Raw genomic sequence first — 21,247 nt, 5'->3', positions numbered from 1 at the left:
GATTGTCGGCTACAGAGTGATATTCAGTATTACTTTACATCATAGCCACTGGCCCTTTTATCTGGAAATTCATCAGGTAATGCCTAACTCAGCTGATTGAATACATTAAAAAGTACCAAAAAATTACACACAGATAGAACAAACCCTTACTAATGATCTTCCATGTATAAGCTCCTGTACTTGGTATGGGAACATCAGAACATGCCAAAATGCATACAATACATTATGTTCTCAAGGAGCTTACAGTCCAAAGCAGGAAAAAGCAAGGTACAAATACACTTGATAGAAAAAGATAAAATTTAAGAATAAGGTGCTTAAATGAAGAAGATAAAGTTCTAGGATTAAAAAAAGAAGAAGAAGAATTCAAACTAAATTTTGAAGAACAAAAATCCCTTTCATGAGTATAGGTGGTGAGATGCATTTTGACTATTATTTATTATGTGTGTACTCCAGAAGCATATGTACTCTCTACTGCTACCTAAAGCTTAGCTTGTGAATTATTCCAGTCTTGATACTTATCACTGCTTTGTGATAAAGTTTCATACATCTAGTTACTGTTATTGAGAGAGAGCATTTAGAAGCTCATATATCATTTATATACTCAAGTATCATTGAAATAGCTATAGACTAGTTTGGATGTTACTGTATTTGTGTGCTCTCAAATGGTTCCACCTGCATGATATTTACACAAACATCCCCATCCATAATAGGTTGGGGAAAAAAACAAGCTGGTCATTTACAAGATAATTTGAGAGCCATGACTCTAGGTTATTCTTTACTTACATAGACAATTTAAGAAACTTTTATACATATTTCAGCAGTACAGAGCCGTTTCTCATTATTAATGTATTTATGAAATCATGATTGCTTGCTTCCAATAATATTACCCCATTACAGAGCAGAGAAATTTTGCTTTGTGACAATAGACAGTCTCCCATGACGACAGCAGCACAAAAGAGGAGAGGAAGGCACAAAATGTAAACAAAGTAAGGGTGAGCAAAAGGCAAATGGAACAATGAGAGGAAAGGGAATGACAAGCATTCTGGAGGTTGTTAGTAAAAATAAGTTATCAATATTAAAATGAGTCCGTGTCTCCATTTCATTATAATCAACGAAGGGTTAGTCGTCAGTGGGAAATTCATGTAAAGGCTGAAACTAAACCTATTGTATATTACTATTTTTTTAAATTTTATCTCTCTTATTTTCATTTTGTGGTTATTTTCTGTTATTCTTCCTATTTGGAAGATGTTCTTTATTTTTGACATTTTCTCCTCTCATTTCAGATGACTACACACTGCATGGCCCTGTTTTTATTCAAGAACCAAGTCATGTAATGTTCCCTTTGAATTCTGAGGAGAAAAAGGTGAAGCTCAACTGTGAAGTTAAAGGGAATCCAAAACCGCATATCAGGTTTGTTCATTTAAATCATGTGTTTCCATGCATGCAATACTATTATTAAAATCAACAATAAATAAATAAATAGATAGATAGATAGATAAATAAATAATAAAATCAACAAGTACTTATAGAGTACTAGTTACATAAAGATCTTTTAGACAGGCATCATAGGATATCCTGAGACACCAAAGAGATGTACTCATGAAAAGTTTAGTGCCCAACTTCTGTTTCTGGCTGTACTAGGATTTAAATATCCTATTTGACCCCCTCTGAAAGCCTACACATTTCTTAACACATTTTTAAAAACTCTTTCAACATATGTATCAACAAACTGGTATCAAAGTAAGAAATACTCAGAATTCAAAAAATAAGTGGGTTTGTAACCCAGAGAAGAAAACTGACCCCTAAAAGCAGTTTTCGCCTTGATGAACTATGTGTACTGGAACTTTGGGTTTTGCAGCTTCACAGGATAGTCACAGGACAAAGCCTAGAGTCAACCAAGAGGAGAGTCTAACATGAAAATACCTCCTATAATAGACCTGAAATCGAAAGGATATGTACTTAGAGTGCCTGTAACAAGAAATAAGCCTGTTTCCCCAAAGAACTATAAAGCAAAAGTAATTGCCAATTTCAAGTTTGGTGCCAAGTGGCTTTAATAGATGAGACACAACTGAAAGGAGAATTAGTAAATTGCAAGGTATATCTGAAGAAATTACCCAAAGGTAGCAGAAGTGGATAAAGAGAAGCAAAGGGGGGGGGGGGAGAGAAGGGGAGTGGGTAGAGAAAAGGAAAGTGGATAAAAAGAGATTAATATAAAATGTTTATATGTGTTTAATCAGAGTTCCATAAGAAAAAGTAAGGGAGAATGAGGCAGAGGCAATATTTTAACAGAAGGCTAAGAATTTTCCAAAGCTAATTAAAAATTCCAGGCTATAGCAGTGTCTGGCTGGCTCAGTCAGTGGAACATGCAACTCTTAATCTCAGGGTCATGAGTTCTAGCCCCATGCTGGTACTACATAGAGATTACTTAAAATAAAATCTTTAAAAAAAAGTTAAAAAATAAAATAAATTCTAAGCTATAGATTTAGGAAGCCAAATGAACTTCAAGGAGTACAAATAAAAATAAAGCCTCATCTAGAATTATTATAGTGCAGCAGAACACCTAAGTCGAAGACATCATAAAAATAGTCAAACTTATAACATCAATAATCTTCAAATAGCAAACCAGAAATTGACTCAATAGTAACAAAAAGTCAAGATACAAGAATGATCGATCTTTGATAGGCTGAGAGAAATTAACTGTCAAATTTGTTTACAGCATAAATATTTTGTAAAAAGAACAAAATAAATATGTTCTCAGGCATTCAGAAACTAAGGTTTAACTCCAGTAGATGTACTCACTAAAGAAAATTCTAAAAGATATAACTGAAACAAAATAAAAACGATCTGAGGTAGAGTATCTGAGATACAAGAACAAATAAATGATAGGTAAAGCAAGTGGTAAAGGTCAGTATTTCCACATTAAAATCAACTGCAATTACACTAAACAACAAAAATAATAAAAACAATATGCTGTCTTGTGAACATAAAGAAAAAATAAAAGTCATGACAATAATAAAAATAAATTTTATTTCTTTAAAAGATTTTATTTATTAGAGGGAGAGAGAGAGATCAGAAGTAGGAGAGGAGCAGGGGGAGAGGGAGAAGCAGACTCCCCATGAAGCAAGAAGCCTGAAGAGGGGCTCAATCCCAGGGCCCCAGGATCCTGACCTGAGCCAAAGACACTTAACTGACTGAGCCACCCAGGTGCCCCGGAAATAAATTTTAAAAAGATATACTGCACAATGGATTTATACAAATGGTTAAGAAAAATTTAAAGAAAGTTTGAACCCTACCTGACCACATACACAAAGACCAATTTCAGGTGACTAGAAGACCTACATGGGACACATACACTTTTTAAAGAAGATAGACATATTATCTATGACTTTGGAGCAAAAGAAATAGTTCTCAAATATGACAGGAAAAGCACAAATCATAAAAGAAAATATTTAACTTCATTAACGTTAAGAACTTCTGTTCAGCAGAAATAGTGAGATGAGTAAAATTTCAAGCTTCCAACTGGGAGAAGATATTTTTAATACATGTCATTGGCAAAGAAATAATATCCAAAAGTATTTTAAAAACCCCCACAAATCAAAAAGTAAAAAACTTTTTTTAGTAGCCTAGTAGAAACATTACCAAAAGACTTGCTTAGGTACTTCTAAGAAAAGGAGTATCACATATCATTAAATATGTAGAAAGATTATCAGTGACATTAGTGCGAAGAAACATACAAATTAAAACTAAAATGACACACTCTTGCAAGCCTACCAGATTAGCAGAAATTTAGGAAACTAAATTCAGCATAATATAAATAAATATAATCTGGTATGTTCATACAAGGTAACCCCATGCATTAGTGAAAATGATGAATTACAGCTGCAGCATGATGGTTCACAGGAACATAATTTTTAGCAAACAAAACGAGTCACAAAATAATAGTATAATTTCATATTCATAAAGTTCAAGAGCAGGTAAGGTGGAGCAATTGTTTAAGGATACCAACATACTTGATAAAATCATAAAGAAAATCAAGGGAAAGAAAAAGCCAAAATTAGAGATTATAATTAACCATCAAGAAGGAAATGATTAGAATCAAAATGGAAATGGAAACTTTAAAAGCAATATTACTTTTCTTAGACACAGATCTTTATTGTCTTATGATTCTTTAAAATGTTGGGAAGGACAAAATTTTCTTCTGTCAGAGATTCTTCTAGCTGAACTCAGAATTAAATTTACATGAAGCACAGTAACAGAAAAAAAATCAAATTTCATACATATAAGGAATCTACAAAGACATGAAATTCCAAAGATAGGCAAAAATGTGGTGTATATGTCATTCTGAACTAATGAGAAAGGGAGTGTAGAGGTCTTGGGACTTTAGAGGGAAAGAGTGAAATTTGGGACACCTAGGTGGCTCAGTGGTGAGTGTCTGCTTTCGGCTCAGGGCATGATCCCAGAGTCTGGGATAGAGTCCCAGATCTGACTCCCTGCTTCTCCCTCTGCCTATGTTTCTGTCTCTGTCTCTGTGTCTCTCATGAATAAATAAAATATTTTTTTTAAAAAAAAGGTGAAATTCACAAAAAGATAAAAAAGTAAATGTTTGGTGAATAAATGTTTATTGGGCCATGCAGAAACAGCGACTCCATATATCGTATAAATATCATTTTGCCAAAAAAAAAACAAAAAAATATCATTTTGCCTTTATTCACATTTAATGTTAAAAATTTTAAGCTAATAGTGTGTAAAAACCAAAATAATATGTAACATATATCATAGTGTAGGGGAGGAAAGATTGAATCATTAAAGATCCACAGAAATGGGATATGAGCTGAGACATTTAGTTTGCAAATTGGCAGAAGGCAAAGGACATCTTACACAAGTTAAAGGATGGTAGTATTAGTAGAGTAGAAATTATTTTAGAATTTTATTTGTGTGGCCGTTCATTCATTCATTCATCAAATATGTCATCATTCATCACACCACCCAGTGTTTTTCAAACTATGAATTCTAGGTACATAGAACTAGCTTAGCAATTATTTGGGGTGAGTATTTGCAGAGCTTCTACCCAAATCTACCATAGCAGTTCTCCTTTGAATTTGTGTATGTATTAGGATTCTGAAAATACGTGGTCCAGGTAAGGTATTTAAACCACTATATTAAGCCAGTGTATTAAAATACTATATAATCAGACAGCACCCAGGTTTTAGGTATTTAAAGATTAACAAACTACATGTTCAAGTACTGTGCTTTTTGGAGGACTGCCTAGAAGTGGTGAAGATAGTTGTAATGTTATGCTACAACTTTCATGCCATAAATGCTGTAAAGGATGTCCAAGCTCTAGGGCATCCTAGAGGAAAGAAAGTCTATTTTCAGGATAGAAGGGGAAGATATCAGGGAAAGTTTCATAGAAAAGGAGATATTTAACTGAATCTGGAGGGGCAAATGATGTTTTGCTATATGGATATTTTGCCAAAGGAAGTGCATTCTGAAAGAAAGAAAAAAAAATACTTCACTAATGACCTTTAATTAACCTTTATTTTTTTAATTTTTATTTTTTTAATTAACCTTTAATTTACTTTGCTTTTGTAACATTGTGTTTCAAGATATTAGGGGCCTGCTTTGTTACTTAAAACAAGCAGTAGAACAGAGAAACCTATTATGTTTTTAAAGATTGCCAGGAAAAGCTGAAAAGAAAACTTTTAATCAAATATACCAGCAACTGGTTGCAGTGTGCTGTGTTTTCCTTTATACCTTTGGCAGTTTCTCTGTAACAATAGCCAGTTATTACCTAGGAGCAAAAACTCCTTCTTGAAGGAAAGAGCAAGAGAGAGAAGAGAGAGATGAGGTATTTTCAAACATTTCTCTGGCTACACTTTTTCAGTGTTCAGGCTGACTTTGAGGGAGGAGAACAAGTAGGAGAGATTCAAGGTGAACTCTCCATGGGGATTTACAGCATAAGGTTTTTTCCTCAAATACCACAACTGACCTCTCTTCTTTGTGTTGATTCCCTCCACTGAGCCTTCTCTTTTCATTGTTTTCTGCCCCTCAACTTTGAAAGGATTGACCCAAACCCAGAAAAATTTAAGAAGTGTTGACTTTTGCCAACTTTACTTGTATTAAAGTTTCTTAAGGACTCATGGCATTACTTAATGCACTCAGCTTCCCTTTCCAGACAGAAGGGACATTCAAGTACTTGGTTAGAGTACTTTTGCTGTAAGGTTTCTATTCAACTTAGTTCATAAACAACACCTTCCAAGTCAGAAAGATCTTGCCCCTTCTTCCATGCCAAAGTTGAAACCGTGAACAAAGAAAGAGGGTTTTATTACAATAAATTCCATACATAGCTTCCCAGCATAGTCTGGAAGATTGTACCTTCCAGAACTTCACAGTGTCAGTGTTCAGTTGGGCACAGCCTGTCTCTCTGAAAGAGAGTTGAGTTATGTTTCCCAAGTGGCTCAAATCAGCTTGTGAGACCCACTAATTTGTCCTGACCCCTGGGAAAATCTCTCTTGCTCTGCATGGGCATCGTCTCTATTACCAGTACTTAAAAGATTACTCAAACATTGAAAATAAACTGATTTTTCAATAGTGTTCCTGTATGCAATAAGATAAGGAATTCAGTGCAATCCACATTCAGTGGGAATGAACATTGACTGCCTTGCAATAAAACTGGGTATAGTGCTTTGTAATCTAGTCTCAACTGCATTTCACAGCAAGTACTTTATTTTCTAAATAATCCCTTTTCCTTTGCTATTGGTATGTAAAAGCAGGCAATAAAGTAGATTAAAGGACTTTCTGCAGAGCATTTAGGTTGAGATGACTAGTGTAGACAAACCTACAGAGGTGTTCTCATTATCCCCACAACCACTTTTCTAAAAAGGCTCACATGGTCCATTTCTAAATTCCACATTCTGCTTGCAGCTCACATTATATTGCAATTTCCTCTTTGAGTTCTTAGATTTGTCATATTAAATTGCTTGACTATCATTTGAAGTGAGAGTTATAGCTAAGACGTGATCAGCTGACTCAAAAAATTGTCTAGAGCGGGCAGTCATTTCTAGAGATTCATGTGCAGATAGACCTGCTAAAATATAACCCAGCTTTCTCTTTTTATTGCTTATTACTTTCATGTCTGTGTCAGAAAACAGAGAGAATTACTGTCAAGCTTAAAAACAATGTGTATTTCTAATACCCATCTTATAAACAAACACATTTAGAGCTATGTCCCATTTTGTGATTTTGACCTACCTTTCCTGCCCCTCATGCTTCTAAATTTTTACATTTCAAAGACATTGATGTGAACACACATACACCATCATGCTGTGGTGGGCCAGAATGCTTCATAAACTGTGCATGCTCAAAGCTAAAATATACAGCAGAGAAGTAAATAAAATACTGAGTCAAGTTCCACTGGCATTGAGCACAAGAAAAGTGTCAAGGTCTAGGTTGCTTAAGGGACAATACAAAACTAATCTAGCCAAATTATCTATACTGAAGGCAAAATTCCTATATAATAGAGCAGAGAATCCTGTAGGAGATTGTGGAAAATTTTGATTAATTTTGACCAGGAATATTGAAAAAGACTTCATTGGAAGAGGTGTGATTTAAAATTGACCTTGAAGTGTGAGAGAGATCTTCAAAGAAAGAAAAGGATCATAACTTAAACTTCTGCTTTTTTTGATACCAAATATCCAAAATCTTGAAACAAAGTAGATTGCATTATTTTCATTTAAATCCTTTTACATTGGGACACCTCGGTGGTTCAGTGATTGAGCATCTGCCTTTGGCTCAGGGTGTGATCCTGGGGTCCTGGGATAGAGTCCCACTTGGGCTCCCCGTGGAGAGCCTGCTTCTCTCTCTGCCTATGTTTCTGTCTCTTTCCCTGTGTCTCTCATGAATAAATGAATCAAATCTTTTAAAAAAATCCTTTTATATTGCACACACCAGCCAGAGTACTCCAGAATATTATGAGAGGAAGCACAATGAGCATGTATGTACACGTACACATTTAAATGGCTTTTTGTTTGTTTTTTACTGATTGAAGGAGATAAAAATAAAAGTCTCTCATTCGTTAGTCCTGTTATTGTTTCTTATCGATTTCTTTTGTGCTTCAGTGTTTCCTTACTTTTTGGTCTTCCAATGTGAATGCTGCTGTGAGATTGTTGATATTTCAGAAGTTTCAACTATGATATTTTCATTACTGATATTTGAGTAGAATTTGGGAGGGAAGGGGACTAAAAAAGATACATAGTTACTGAATTGTATTACCTCAGAAGTTCCTAAATATTCAAAGAAAGGCAATTTGGTTAAAGTTAGCTCTCTTTGGAATGCAATTGGAAAAGGGGGGGGGGGAAGGAAGGAAGGAAGGAGAGAAAGAAAGAAAAGAAAAAAGAAAAGAAAAGAAAAGAAGAGAAAAGAAAAGAAAAGATCTTATTAGTAAAGCTTTGCTATTTAAATGTGTAAGTCCCAGTAAAATTTATTTATAGGGCCAAACACTACAGCCAGATACAATAGATGTTTCAGGGGAACAAAGAGAAGAACAACAAAACTCTCTTTGACTCTGTTACCAAATGACCTGATCTGGAGTTTACTGGGATGGTTGATTGATGTTGAGTGCCATTGGCTAAGAAGATCTTCAAAGTGATCCATGGTTAAGACTAGTTTGGTCCCTAAGACAGCTCTAAATCAATAGAGTTCCATTGCTTTGCAGTCAGCCATTTCAGTCATATTAAGGACCATATCAAAGCAACTCCACTGCAATTTCATCAAATACTCAGCAATCTACCCGAAAGTGCTGCATTCTGTCATCTGTATAAACCCATTTAAAGAATAACTACAAACTAGGAGAAAAAAGAAGAATAACTACAAACTAGAAAAAGAACTTTTGCTGAGGAGCCCTATTTGAAGAAACTTGTACAAGATGCTACAGGAATTAAAAAAAAAGTTTATGTAGTATCAAAGTAACCACAAAAGGAGGTATTAAAATTTTAATATCATTGTCTCTTTCTGTAGCATGTAAGTTGTCAACCATTGCTGGGTAGAGCATTTCTAATTTTTTTTTACCATGGTTAAAAAAGTCACAGATGATATTTCATGTTATTTATAGTTTTTATATGTTTTAGATGATTCAGAAATATTGATTAATATTACAAGGCTTTACCAACTGGCATTTCTATACTATAGGTGGAAATTAAATGGAACCGATGTTGACATTGGTGTGGATTTCCGCTACAGTGTTGTTGAAGGCAGCTTGTTGATCAATAACCCCAATAAAACCCAGGATGCTGGAGTGTACCAGTGCATAGCAACAAACTCATTTGGAACAATTGTTAGCAGAGAAGCAAAGCTTCGGTTTGCTTGTAAGTAGCAATTATATCATGCTGCAAATGTTACTTTGAGTTTTTGTACCATTAAGCCTTTAAAACAGTTTCTTTATAAAAACCAAATAGATTTTAACTTGTTATATGATCTTTACCTTTTTTACATATTTGAAAATATCTTGTTTATAAGTTGTAAATTTAAGTGGAAGATGTTTTCTGGTTTTATAAGGTTTAAAACAGTTTGATTATGTGAGAGTTTGTTATGGGACTCTACATATATAAATTCACAGGCACTCAAATTTATACACAAATAAATTTACATACACAAGAAATTACACACATAGACACACACATTATAAAGTATATATAAGCAAGCAACTGAACTGCCAGAAATAGTCAATTTGAGAAGTATTTAACCATAAAACTCAGAGTTGCAAAAAATGTTGGTAGTCTAATAATACTATAATTCTCTAGTTTTTTTTTCTCATTTTATAGACTAGGAAAATTTTTTAAACCACTATAATAACAATGAAAAGTAGAGACAAAATATTAACTTTTACATTATATCTTTTGTATTTCCAGTTTAGAGCATTTAAAAAATAAATTGCCATCTCTTAAGACCATCACCTAGTAAAAGTTCATGAGCATATCAAAGAAAGTAGAATTTAAAAATAGCAAGTTGAAAATAAAATCCACAGGCAAGACTTGTGAGTACACATTTGAGTATAGATGACTTTGGAAATTTATGTTCACTTACATTTTCAAGGGTTTATATATTTGCATATGATTATATATTTCCTTGTGTAAAATCCCAACTCATACAGCAATGCATTAATGTCAAAGGTTTCATAATTACAAAGTCTGTTGGCAGTAACACTGTAGAATATTCTCATTAACAAAATCCTCTCTGGGAACTCAACATCAAATACATCGAATATCCAGTGCTTAATCTATTGCCATCAGATGGCATTTTTACTAGTTGAAAAATGAAATTTCTGGGGCACCTGGATGACTCAGTGGTTGAGCATCTGCCTTTGGCTCAGGGCATGATCCCAGGGTTCAGGGATCAAGTCCCACATCGGGCTCCTGACAGGGAGCCTGCTCTCCTTTTGCCTATGTCTCTGCCTCTCTCTCTCTCTCTCTCTCTGTCTCTCATAAATAAATATATAAAATCTTTTTCCAAAAAAAAAAAAAAAAAGAAAAAGAAAAATGAAGTTTCTGAGTATTAGGTATATGTAGGATTACAAGATTATTTTGTTTGTGAATATCTCCTGATAGAATCCGCCAAATATTCTCAGGTGTGCAGAATAATAGGATAGTATGTCCGACAGTGTTACAGAATGAAACAATTTATTTCTCTTAGTTTAATGCAAGTCTGATACCTGTATTTATTTTTTAGGAATGACAAGTGAATTTTATTGGATTCATTTTGGAAGGTAATCATAGAATCATGGATTTTTCAGAGCAAGGAGATCTCTGCACTCAGTGAAACTCTGTACTTCTTTAGTTTTGGGGCTTCAAAGCATAGGAAAAACTTTTAAGATAGCAACAGTAACAACAAAAAATAAGAGGTTGACATAACATTACCAACCCTATTTTTCTAATTAATGACATTTAAAAAACAAATGACCAGCTCTTAAGACTATCCTTTTGTAAAAGCCCAGGCATTTCTACTACCAAAACTATCCGAAAGACAGAATATCTACTTGAGGATGGTCATTTAATTACATTATTTTAGCCTAAGGAAAAGCACTACCACTCATTTTGTGGCTGAATTGGCCTGAGGACCCATGTTTGATGTCCACCTTGTTTATTCCACTTAATGTGTAATGTAGGCATCCTGCCACCCTTGGAATCCAAGGCTGATACTTGTTCAGCCTTCAAAATTCTAAAAACAGAGAGCTCACCTATTCATCACAAATCATCCTGACCCATGGTAGACTGCTCTAGTTTTCAAAAGTACAAAAACAAACTCAATATCTCTTTCTTAAAATTGAGCTAAATATTTTTATTTCTGTCACTCTAACTCCCAGTGCTTACTGTATGATTCTGGTTAGGCTTCAAGTATGTAAATGTGCCTTGTTTCATAATTGTTATCTTCTCCAAGTATTTAATCTACAGCCATCTTCTTCATAACACACTCATTTATGTACATTTATCTATTAAATTGTGACCGTATCTAAATGGTCACATTTAGATTCTATGCATGTGCCTTGACCTTTGCAGGGGACAATGGGAACAGCAGTATTCCACAATGTGAACTTCTTTTTCATTGAATGCAGCTGACATTAATATTCATCTTTTTTAAAGCCCTCGTCTCACATTGTAACCTTATTTTGAACATACATTCAAGTAAAATCTGAGGATTGATTTTTTATGAGTGTCTATTAATCCCAAGCTACCCAACCATGTTATTTTATTAACCTAAATTCAGAATATTATATTTACCCTATTAAATTCACCTTCTGAGTGGTGACCCTTTGTTCCCTCACAGTTGAAATTGTTTTAAGTCTTTTTTTTTAATCTGACATATTGATTGTCCTCCTCCTTTAATGTCAGCAGAAAATTTGATAAGCATGTGTACATTCAAATAATTGATACAACATGTTGACCAGGACAGGGCAGCATGCCAATACAGAACTTCCACTGAGATAGAATTGAACTTTTAAATCAATATTCTTTGCATGTTCTTATTCAATTAGCTACAATTTTTCCCAAACATTCTATAATTGAACCCCAGCTTCTCCTATGTGTTCTTGAACTAGTGAGAATCTTTGCCAAAGGCCTTGTTAAAATCATGTATTATTTCTTCAGCACCCCCTCCTACCTGGTCTCCATGCATCTTCTCTACATCTTTAACCATTTATCATAAAACAGGCAGATTAATCTTTTAAACATGTAAATGAGATCATTCCACCTTGCTGTTTTATGCCTTCTACTGCACTTAGAATAAATCTCAAATTCATTACCATGATCTTATTTTAATTTCTTGAAAATGAGAGACTGTCATTTGCACTTGAGCCTTAAGACTTTCATTCCCCGGAAGCCTGAGTTGCTCAGTGGTTGAGCAACTGCCTTTGGCTCAGGTCATGATCCTGGGGTCCTGGGATCAAGTCCCACATCAGGCTCCCCACAGAGAGTCTGCTTCTCCCTCTGCCTATGTCTCTGCCTCTCTCTGTGTGTCTCTCATGAATAAATAAATAAATAAAATCTTAAAAAATAATAATTTTTTAAAAAAATTTTTAAGAGATTTTCATTCCCTCTGTCTTACATGCTTTTCTTATTATCCTTCACATGCTCACTTTTCATGATCCTTAATTCTCAATTTAGATATGACCTCCTAAGAGAAAGTTTTCACATCACCCTGTCTAACCTAAGAAGTAATTCCTATCATTTCTCTTCTTCTCTTCTGTTTACCTTCTTCTGCCCCTCTACTTCTACATAACAGTATCCTCTATTTCATTCATTAGGACTTAATACAACCTAGCATGATTTTGTATATTTATTTTCTCTCATTATTTAATCTTTTTTTTGTTTGTTTGTTTGTTTATGATAGTCACAGAGAGAGAGAGAGAGAGGCAGAGACACAGGCAGAGGGAGAAGCAGGCTCCATGCACCGGGAGCCTGACGTGGGATTCGATCCCGAGTCTCCAGGATCGCGCCCTGGGCCAAAGGCAGGCGCCAAACCGCTGCGCCACCCAGGGATCCCATATTTTCTCTCATTATTTAATTGCTATGATAGAATCTAAGTCCTAAGAGAACTGGGATTATCTTGTCCATCCTTTTATATGCAAAGTCTGGAACACTTTATATGTATGAATAAAGAAATTATTTAATTCATTTCCTCTTTAGTGACACAACAAAGAAAATATCTGTATAAAATTACTTTGGGGATGTTGTATTTTTATAAGCCTACATACTTTATATTATAGTCATTTTCTAAAATCCAACCTCTTGATCTTCACTCAGCAGTTTCTAGACTTTTTTCCTAATCTTTTAAAATAAATTTCTTTTAAAAAATTGCCTTTATTCAAAAACTGTTTTTAATTGTTTAAAATAAAATACTTTTCTTCAGTGATATAAGGTGAAGCATGACAATGACATCTCCTGAATGTCACTAACTAATTGCTTTCACCCCAAGCATTTTCATAATCAATGAGGGAAAAAAATGTCTTTTTTTTAAAAAGATTTTATTTATTTATTAATGAGAGACAGAGAGAGAGAGAGGCAGAGACACCGGCAGAGGGAGAAGCAGGCTCCATGCAGGGAGCCCAATGCAGGACTCAATCCTGGGTCTCCAGGATCACGCCCTGGGCTGAAGGCGGCGCTAAACCACTGAGCCACCTGGGCTGCCCAAAAAAATGTCTTTTGACCATACTTACTATACTATAATATGCAAGTGAAAATATTCCTTCATTTTTAATCATACAATTTTATGGCTGAAACAGACTTTAAAAGATTTCTGGCCTGTATCATTTTAAAAATGAAAATTAAGATTAGAGTAAGTGAATTACTCATGGTTATTTACACAGTGTATAAATGAAAGCCAAGGAAAACTAACCTCAGCTCCTAGTTCAGTGCATCCTTGCTCACCTCTGCTTTAGACTCACCTTGATTGATAAGAAAACATCCCTTCCTCTTTATCTAACATGTCAGAATTTCAAGACTTATTATTATACTTATATAAATTTATCTATAGGACAATCTCATAAGGTAGACATTGTTTGTGGTTGTTTTTAAATCTTTTAATGCTGCTTTATAGACAGAATTTGGTAATCTCTTGTATTTAGCATTTTTAAAAATGAATTAATGCATATAGGCAAAAAATCTCATTAATGGAGATGATGCCTTTGAGAACCTACCCCTCCCCAACATTTTTTTCATTCAATATCTTTAGGATAGAAATCCTTCCTTATTAAAAAGGCATAGCATAATTTAAGTCACTCTTGATAATATGTGGACATTTTCATGAGCATACATTATTTGTTTAAGATTTTATTTATTTATTCATAGAGACACAGAGAGAGGCAGAGACACAGGCAGAGGGAGAAGCAGGCTCCATGCAGGAAGCCCGATGTGGGATTTGATCCCAGGTCTCCAGGATCACACCCCGGGCTGCCGGCAGTGCTAAACCACTGTGCCACCAGGGCTGCACGAGCATCCATTATTGTAAAGCAATTTGGATCACATTTTGTTTTTCAGTCTCCCTGCATATTAAGCCACCAATAATTTTTTTGCTGCACAAGACTACCCATACCCCTTCTACTGTCTACTTCCTCTATTATATCTAAGGCTACAAAACTTCATTGATTAATTTACCAGGGTTGGGGCGCCTGCATGGCTCAGTCAGTTAAGCATTGCACTCTTGATTTCAGCTCTGGTCGTGATGTCAGGGTTGTGGAATCAAGCCTGCCTCAGGTATCTGCTTGAGATTTTTGCTCTCCCTCTCCCTCCTCTGTTTGTCCTCTCGCTCAGGTATGCCTGTTCTTGCTCTCTCTCTCTCTCTCAAATAAATAAGTAATACCTTTAAAAAAATTAACTGGAGTCGATCCAGTGCCTGGCCCTAGTGACTTGCAAAAATAGTTACTAAATAAGTGAATAAATACTAAGAGTAGATGTTAAAGTAATTAGGCCATATTTGGGTCATGAGTTGAACCACTGAGTTCAAAGACTTTCTGGTGATCTTTTGGGGGTGTCTTGGAAGCTGGTACCAGCATTTCTACCCTGAGGTTAAGTAGAAGAGGATTGACATCTTATTCCAGATAAGAGTATATGTTGAGGCAAGAGGCCTTAGTGTAATAAAAATAATTCATGTGTGAAGTGCATCAAACATGCCGTCAACTCCTGAAACTTGGCCTAAGAGTATATATAGCTTCAGTAAAATGTTTTAGGAATAGCCTTGCTTTAATCTCCTCTTCATCCAAGGGGAAAAGCAACTTGAATGATCTTTAATTCTTAAACAGGCAGCTTAATCAGAAGATAGGCCAGGAATGGAAGGAATTTCAATTTATTCTTTCCACAGTTAAATAGTGGGGGTATTTCTAGAGGCTTTGTCTATGCAGAACGAGGTGCTACAGCCCCATCAGCCTAGCTGTCCAGGTATCCCAATCTAAATCTGTTTGATAATCATTGTGCATGGTTATTTAGCAGGGCAATTTTTTCTCAGACATATGGACATATATTTTTATAGTAAATTACAATATGCACTTATATACTTAGAAAATAGTCAAATAACTATCTTTTAAAAATTGATTATGTGGGTTTGAGAAGCTGAGATACTGTATTGTCTAAGTTTAGATGGAATGGAATGTTGTTCATTGTTCCATTTCACTTTAGGTGTCCATAAGCTTTCTAAAATTCAAACTACTCATCACATTGTGAGAATAACGATAGTTACCTCTTAGAGTTGTTATGAAGATTAAATTATGCAGCATATGCAAAGTCTCAGAATATTTACTTGCTTGAAAAATCTGTGTAATAACTGCTTCTCTACTTTTCTTTGTCTCTTCTATTCCCTGTCCTCTTTCCCTCCTTTTCCTGCCTTTTTAAAATAAAAAGGCTAATCAACATTTGTTTATTGATTTTTCTGCATTTTTTCAGCTTTCAAAAAATAAAAGTAGACATTTAGCTTACATCGTAAAGTTTAATGTCTTTATATTTCCAAAGTAATATATAATGTAAAAGCCATATAGATGTGTGTTTATGTGTATGTGTATATATGTGTGTGTGTGTGTGTGTATAGAGAGAGAGAGAGAGGGAGGGAGAGAGAGAAAGAGAATTTTTTTTAAATCCTATTTCACCCAACCCCCTGCCTATCTCCCCTCCGGTAACCATCAGTTTATAACTAACATTTCCTAAGAGCTTAGGTTTGATGGAGAATAGTACAAGACCTGGAGTTAAATTCTCTCCTTTGAAATTCAGCGCCTCCTATAACCCTGTGACCTTGGACAAGATACTTATCTCTGCCTCAGTTTTTTCTCCATAAAATAGGGTTAATAACTATCCCTCCTTTGTTGTAAGGATCAAATATATTAATCCTATTAAAATTGCCTACAGGGATCCCTGGGTGGCGCAGCGGTTTGGCGCCTGCCTTTGGCCCAGGGTGCGATCCTGGAGACCCGGGATCGAATCCCATATCGGGCTCCCGGTGCATGGAGCCTGCTTCTCCCTCTGCCTGTGTCTCTGCCTCTCTCTCTGTCTGTGACTATCATAAATAAATAAAAATTTAAAAAAAAATTGCCTACAAATGGCCAACAGACACATGGAAAAATGTTCAATATCACTTGTCATCGGGGAAATACAAATCAAAACCGCAATGGGATACCACTTTACACCATTGAGAATGGATAAAATTAAGACAAGAAACAACAAATGTTGGCAAGGATGTGGAGAAAGGGGAACCATCTCACACTGTTGGTGGCAATGCAAGCTGGTACAGCTACTCTGGAAAACAGTGTGGAGGTTCCCCAAGAAGTTAAAAATAGAGTTACTCTGTGACCCAGAAATTGCACTACTGGCTACTTACTCCAAGATACAAATGTAGTGAAACATTGGGACACCTGCACCCCAATGTTCATAGCAGCAATGTCCATGGTAGCCATACTGTGGAAGTAGGCAAGATGTCCATCAACAAATGAATGGATAAAAAGATGTGATTTATAATGGAATATTACTCAGCCATCAGAAAAGATGAATATCTACCATTTATATTGACATGGATGGAACTGGAGAGTACTATGCTGAGTGAAATAAGTCAATTGGAGAAAGACAATAATCATATGGTTTCACTCATATGTGGAACATAAGAAACAGTTCAGAGGATTATAGGGGAAGGAAAACTGAATGGGAAGAAATCAGAGGGGAAGATAAACTACGAGAGACTCTTAACTCAGGAAAACAAACTGACGCTGGAGGGGAGGTTGCTGGGGCATGGGGCACTTGGGTGATGGGCATTAAGGAGAGCACATGATGTAATGAGCACTGGGTATTATATGCAACTGATAAATTATCTAACACTACATCTAAAACTAATGATGAACTGATGTTGGCTAGTTGAATTTAAATTAAAAAAATAAATTTAAAAAATTCTTACATCTTGTCTAGCACACATTAAGGGTTTAATAAATGTTAGCTATTATTATAATGTTTATTATAATTTTATTACTCTATGTTAGATATTATGCCCAGGACTTTGAAAACATTGTCCCATTTAGTTCTCAGTATAGCCCAAGACTGTCCTATAGATGAATTTAAACAAAGTATAAAAACAGACTTGAAGCTATGACATATTAGATAAAGATGAAGGGATGTTTTCTTATCAATCAAGGTGAGTCTAAAGCAGAGGCAGGCAAGAATGCACTGAACTAGGAGCTGAGGCTGGGTATTTTTAGTTCATAGGTGACGAATCTGAGAATTAGCAAATGAAATAACTTTCATCAAGTATGCAGCAGAGGAAGACAACCTATGGGGACCTCATGACCTAACTCCTAAACAGAAACCCATTACATGGCATTTGCCATGTATGGTTCTCCCATGACGCCTAAAACTAAACTTTCCTAGTAGAACTCATATTCAAACCATAAATTTGGTTGGTTGATAACATGTTTCCTTTAGAGACACAAACTTGGAATTTTTAATTCCAAGTGTTTTTCAACCTTTAATATAGTATCTTCATCATTAATTTTTTTGTTTTTAATTCTTTAGTTATAAGCTTCCTTGATGTCATCATGATGTTGATTTACTGTTAACATCTAAAAGCATAATGTTGTATACTGCAATTATGCATACATTTGTGATTCTAATTTTAATATAATTGGTTTCAGGTTCCGTTATGAGAATAATTAATAACAATATTTCTGCTCTAAAAGTTAATATGCACATTTTCAATTTATTATAAGTAGGTTATAAAGCACTCTGAATATTGATATTTTATGGTAAATAATCCTGGGTTGGTAAATTGTATATCCCCAAGCAGTAAGTGACATGTTATTATAAGCTTTCTTACTCCCATATCATCCCTCCCTTACATATGAAAAAGATGCACTTCAAATATAGATTATTATGAAGAGCTTCCAAGAGAATAATACAATAATTCTAGATTTTAGCGCATCAAACTTGATTGCTTCATAAACATTGTTTGGGGCCTTCATGCTGGAAGTTCAGCTGTTTTATAACAGTTCAGATCTTCAAAACAAAAGACTTAAATGCTATTCATCATCTCAGGTCCTAGATGACTATAATTCGTACATAAGTATCTCCAAATTGTTCATGGTAAAATTAAATAATGCAACAAAATCCAGTTGTCTGCCTATTGTAGGGAAACTGGCATGGTCTTGGCCACAGGCAAGGAGGTATTCTTTGAAAGAAGCACTTGAGTGTTACCTATGCTGTTTTCTGTTAGGATCTTCCCTAAGGTGGGAAAAGAAACTAGACTGGTACGCTACCCTGCATTTCTACCTCCTGAGGTAACATTAAGGAGAAGGAGATAGAAGAGGGAAAAGAAAAAAAGAAGAAGGATGGAGATGATAAGTTAAGGGGTCCCTTAGATGCAAAAGCCATTCCATTTTGGCCTTTCTATGACTTCAAGCAGTGTATCTGTAAGGGTAAAGTAATTCAATAAACCAATCCATTCTAAGGTTAATTTCATTTACCTTTAGCAATTATGTGGCAACCAACATTTTCTATGGTGAAAATATTTCATTGATGAACAGCAGCTGATTAGATGGTCTCATTGAAATAGATCTTCCATATTGCTGCCACAGTGAGCTTTGAGTTCTCCTTAACTTGGGCACCCTCTGAGGACTGTAGTACTGATGGTAAGAAAAACTAGAAAAATGTATTAAATTTAGAATGCTGTACCACGTTTAAACTGGGACTTTTGGCAACCTGGTTTTTTAGCCTTGATTATTGCTTCTATTCACAGTAAATTTCAAATGTTCATTCCTTTTAATATTCAATAATTAGTGTATCTTTCATAGCCAAAGAATGAAATGTGCAGTCAACCAGAACAATAGCTGGGGGTTTGATAGATGGCCAAACCCATGACTGGCTTGACTTATTTTTAATTAGGAAGTCTGCTTAAATAGGCAAACTTTTGTTTCTGAGCAATAAAATGTTGATGGATGACTGGATAAATAATTTGTAAATATTTAGATCAATTAAAACTTAATTAACTAAGAAATATTTGGACAGTAAAACTGAAAATATTTAACAGTGCAGGGCTTTGATTCTCAATAAAGAAGTAAATTTTTCTCTTTTGAATAGTTAGAAGTATTTAAGCTGAAACTTACTGAATTTCTGAAATAATATTTTTAGTAGATACTCTCTGCCACTTACTATAGAGTACTAAAAGACATTATTGGTGGTAATCAACATCTCTAGAAGATCTTATAATAAAAATCTTAAAAACTAATCAGATAAGGCCATGCTATATTGGTTCTTAGTGATATGGATAATTGTGAGTTGTGGTATAATTAATAATTGAAATTCACAGATATACAGCATAATTGTCACTTGTATTTTTTTCTGTCCCTTTTACAAAACCTGTTATTGTATAGATAATAGTCAGGGTTATTATTTTGTTAGGCATTTCTCCTTCCACTCATCCCATAGTCCAATTTGGGGTCTATATGACTGACAAGGAATGTTTATGAGTAAATAAATGAAGTGCGCAGATTTTTTAAAAAATCAAGAGCATTCTAAGAATACAGTTCACCTGAAAATTGGCAACCAAGACCAGATGGGGATCCAAAGAAGCTTAATCAGACAGTACTTTTAAAAAGTCAGTAAAGTTAAAAATTAACACTTTGTATTTTAACTAAAAAATAACGTTACTAAAATATCCCTTTTTGCTTCATTGTGGTAATTCAGTCAACAAATACTAAAATAATTTTGACTGTTTTTCCAATTTAATGTTTAGAGAATGGGGATCCAGTCTTACCTCCTTACACAGTCTTAACTGTGCTTTATGTTTGCCTGAAATTTTGGTGAACAATTAGGTGTTGCCATTCAGTTGAAAGAGGAAGAGATTTCTGACTTGCAGAAAATGTCGACTGTAGGGAATCACTCTAATCATGTTACTATCCATCCTTTCTCAAGAGCTTTTGTTTGAGAAGTTATAATATTATAGAGCAGATACATGCTCAGTTATGGTTCAGAATTCAAAATCTAATAGACTACCTTTAGTCATTTGAATACTATTCAAATACCATTTGAATATCATTCAATTTACCATTTGGTAAGTTACCACTTACCAAAAGACGTATCCACCAAGAACCTATAAATGTGGCCTTATTTGGGAAAAGGGTCCTTTCTGGTTTAAATTAAGGATCTCAAGATGAGATCATCCAGAGTATGCAGTTGGACCCTTAATCCATTGGCAAGGATCCTCATAAGAGACAGAGAAGGAGAAGCACAAAGAGGAGAGGCAATGTGACTACAGAGGCAGAAATTGTAATGAGGTAGCCAAGGATTGCCAACAGCCATCAAAAGCTGGAAGAGGTAAGGAAGGATTCTCCCCTAGAGCCTTCATGGTGAGCAGTCTTACTGGTACCTTGGTTTTAGCCTAGCCTTTTGAATGTAAGAGAATAAATGTATATTGTTTTAAGCCTCCAAATTTTGTGGTAACTTGTCTACAGCCACCCTAAGAAACTAGTAGACCAGACACATGTGCAGTTCCTTTCCCATTCTTTGTTGACTACTTTCATCAAGAAGAAATAAAACCATCTAGGTATCAGCCAAAATCAGATATTTTTGTAACTTTATTTTATTAGAGAACTAAGTATGGAGAGGGATAGCCTTGATTAAATGTGTGATTATCTGTGTGAGTTTGTGACCTGCCCTGCATTTGCCTCTGGTGAGCATAATAGGGCTTTAAACATTACATAGTATGATTTGATGAAATAATGGAAAAAAGGAAGCTGCAG

General features: G+C 34.9%; 1 protein-coding gene across 10 annotated transcripts in view; it reads left to right on the top strand.

Annotated features, from left to right (window-relative positions):
• Positions 1-21,247, top strand: part of CNTN4 (contactin 4) — a 903,432-nt gene that overhangs the window by 600,472 nt on the left and 281,713 nt on the right. For all 10 annotated transcript variants that reach the window (XM_055344757.1, XM_055344760.1, XM_055344759.1 and 7 more), the window contains 2 exons: positions 1,284-1,410; positions 9,187-9,362. In XM_055344757.1, the coding sequence (XP_055200732.1) occupies positions 1,284-1,410; positions 9,187-9,362 (303 nt within the window). The remainder of the gene's footprint in view (positions 1-1,283; positions 1,411-9,186; positions 9,363-21,247) is intronic.

The sequence above is a fragment of the Nyctereutes procyonoides genome, unplaced genomic scaffold (genome assembly GCF_905146905.1).
Source record: "Nyctereutes procyonoides isolate TBG_1078 unplaced genomic scaffold, NYPRO_anot_genome, whole genome shotgun sequence".
Lineage (NCBI taxonomy): Eukaryota > Metazoa > Chordata > Mammalia > Carnivora > Canidae > Nyctereutes > Nyctereutes procyonoides.
The sequence above is the reverse complement of the archived record's forward strand: the minus strand, read 5'-3'. Positions and strand labels throughout refer to the sequence as shown.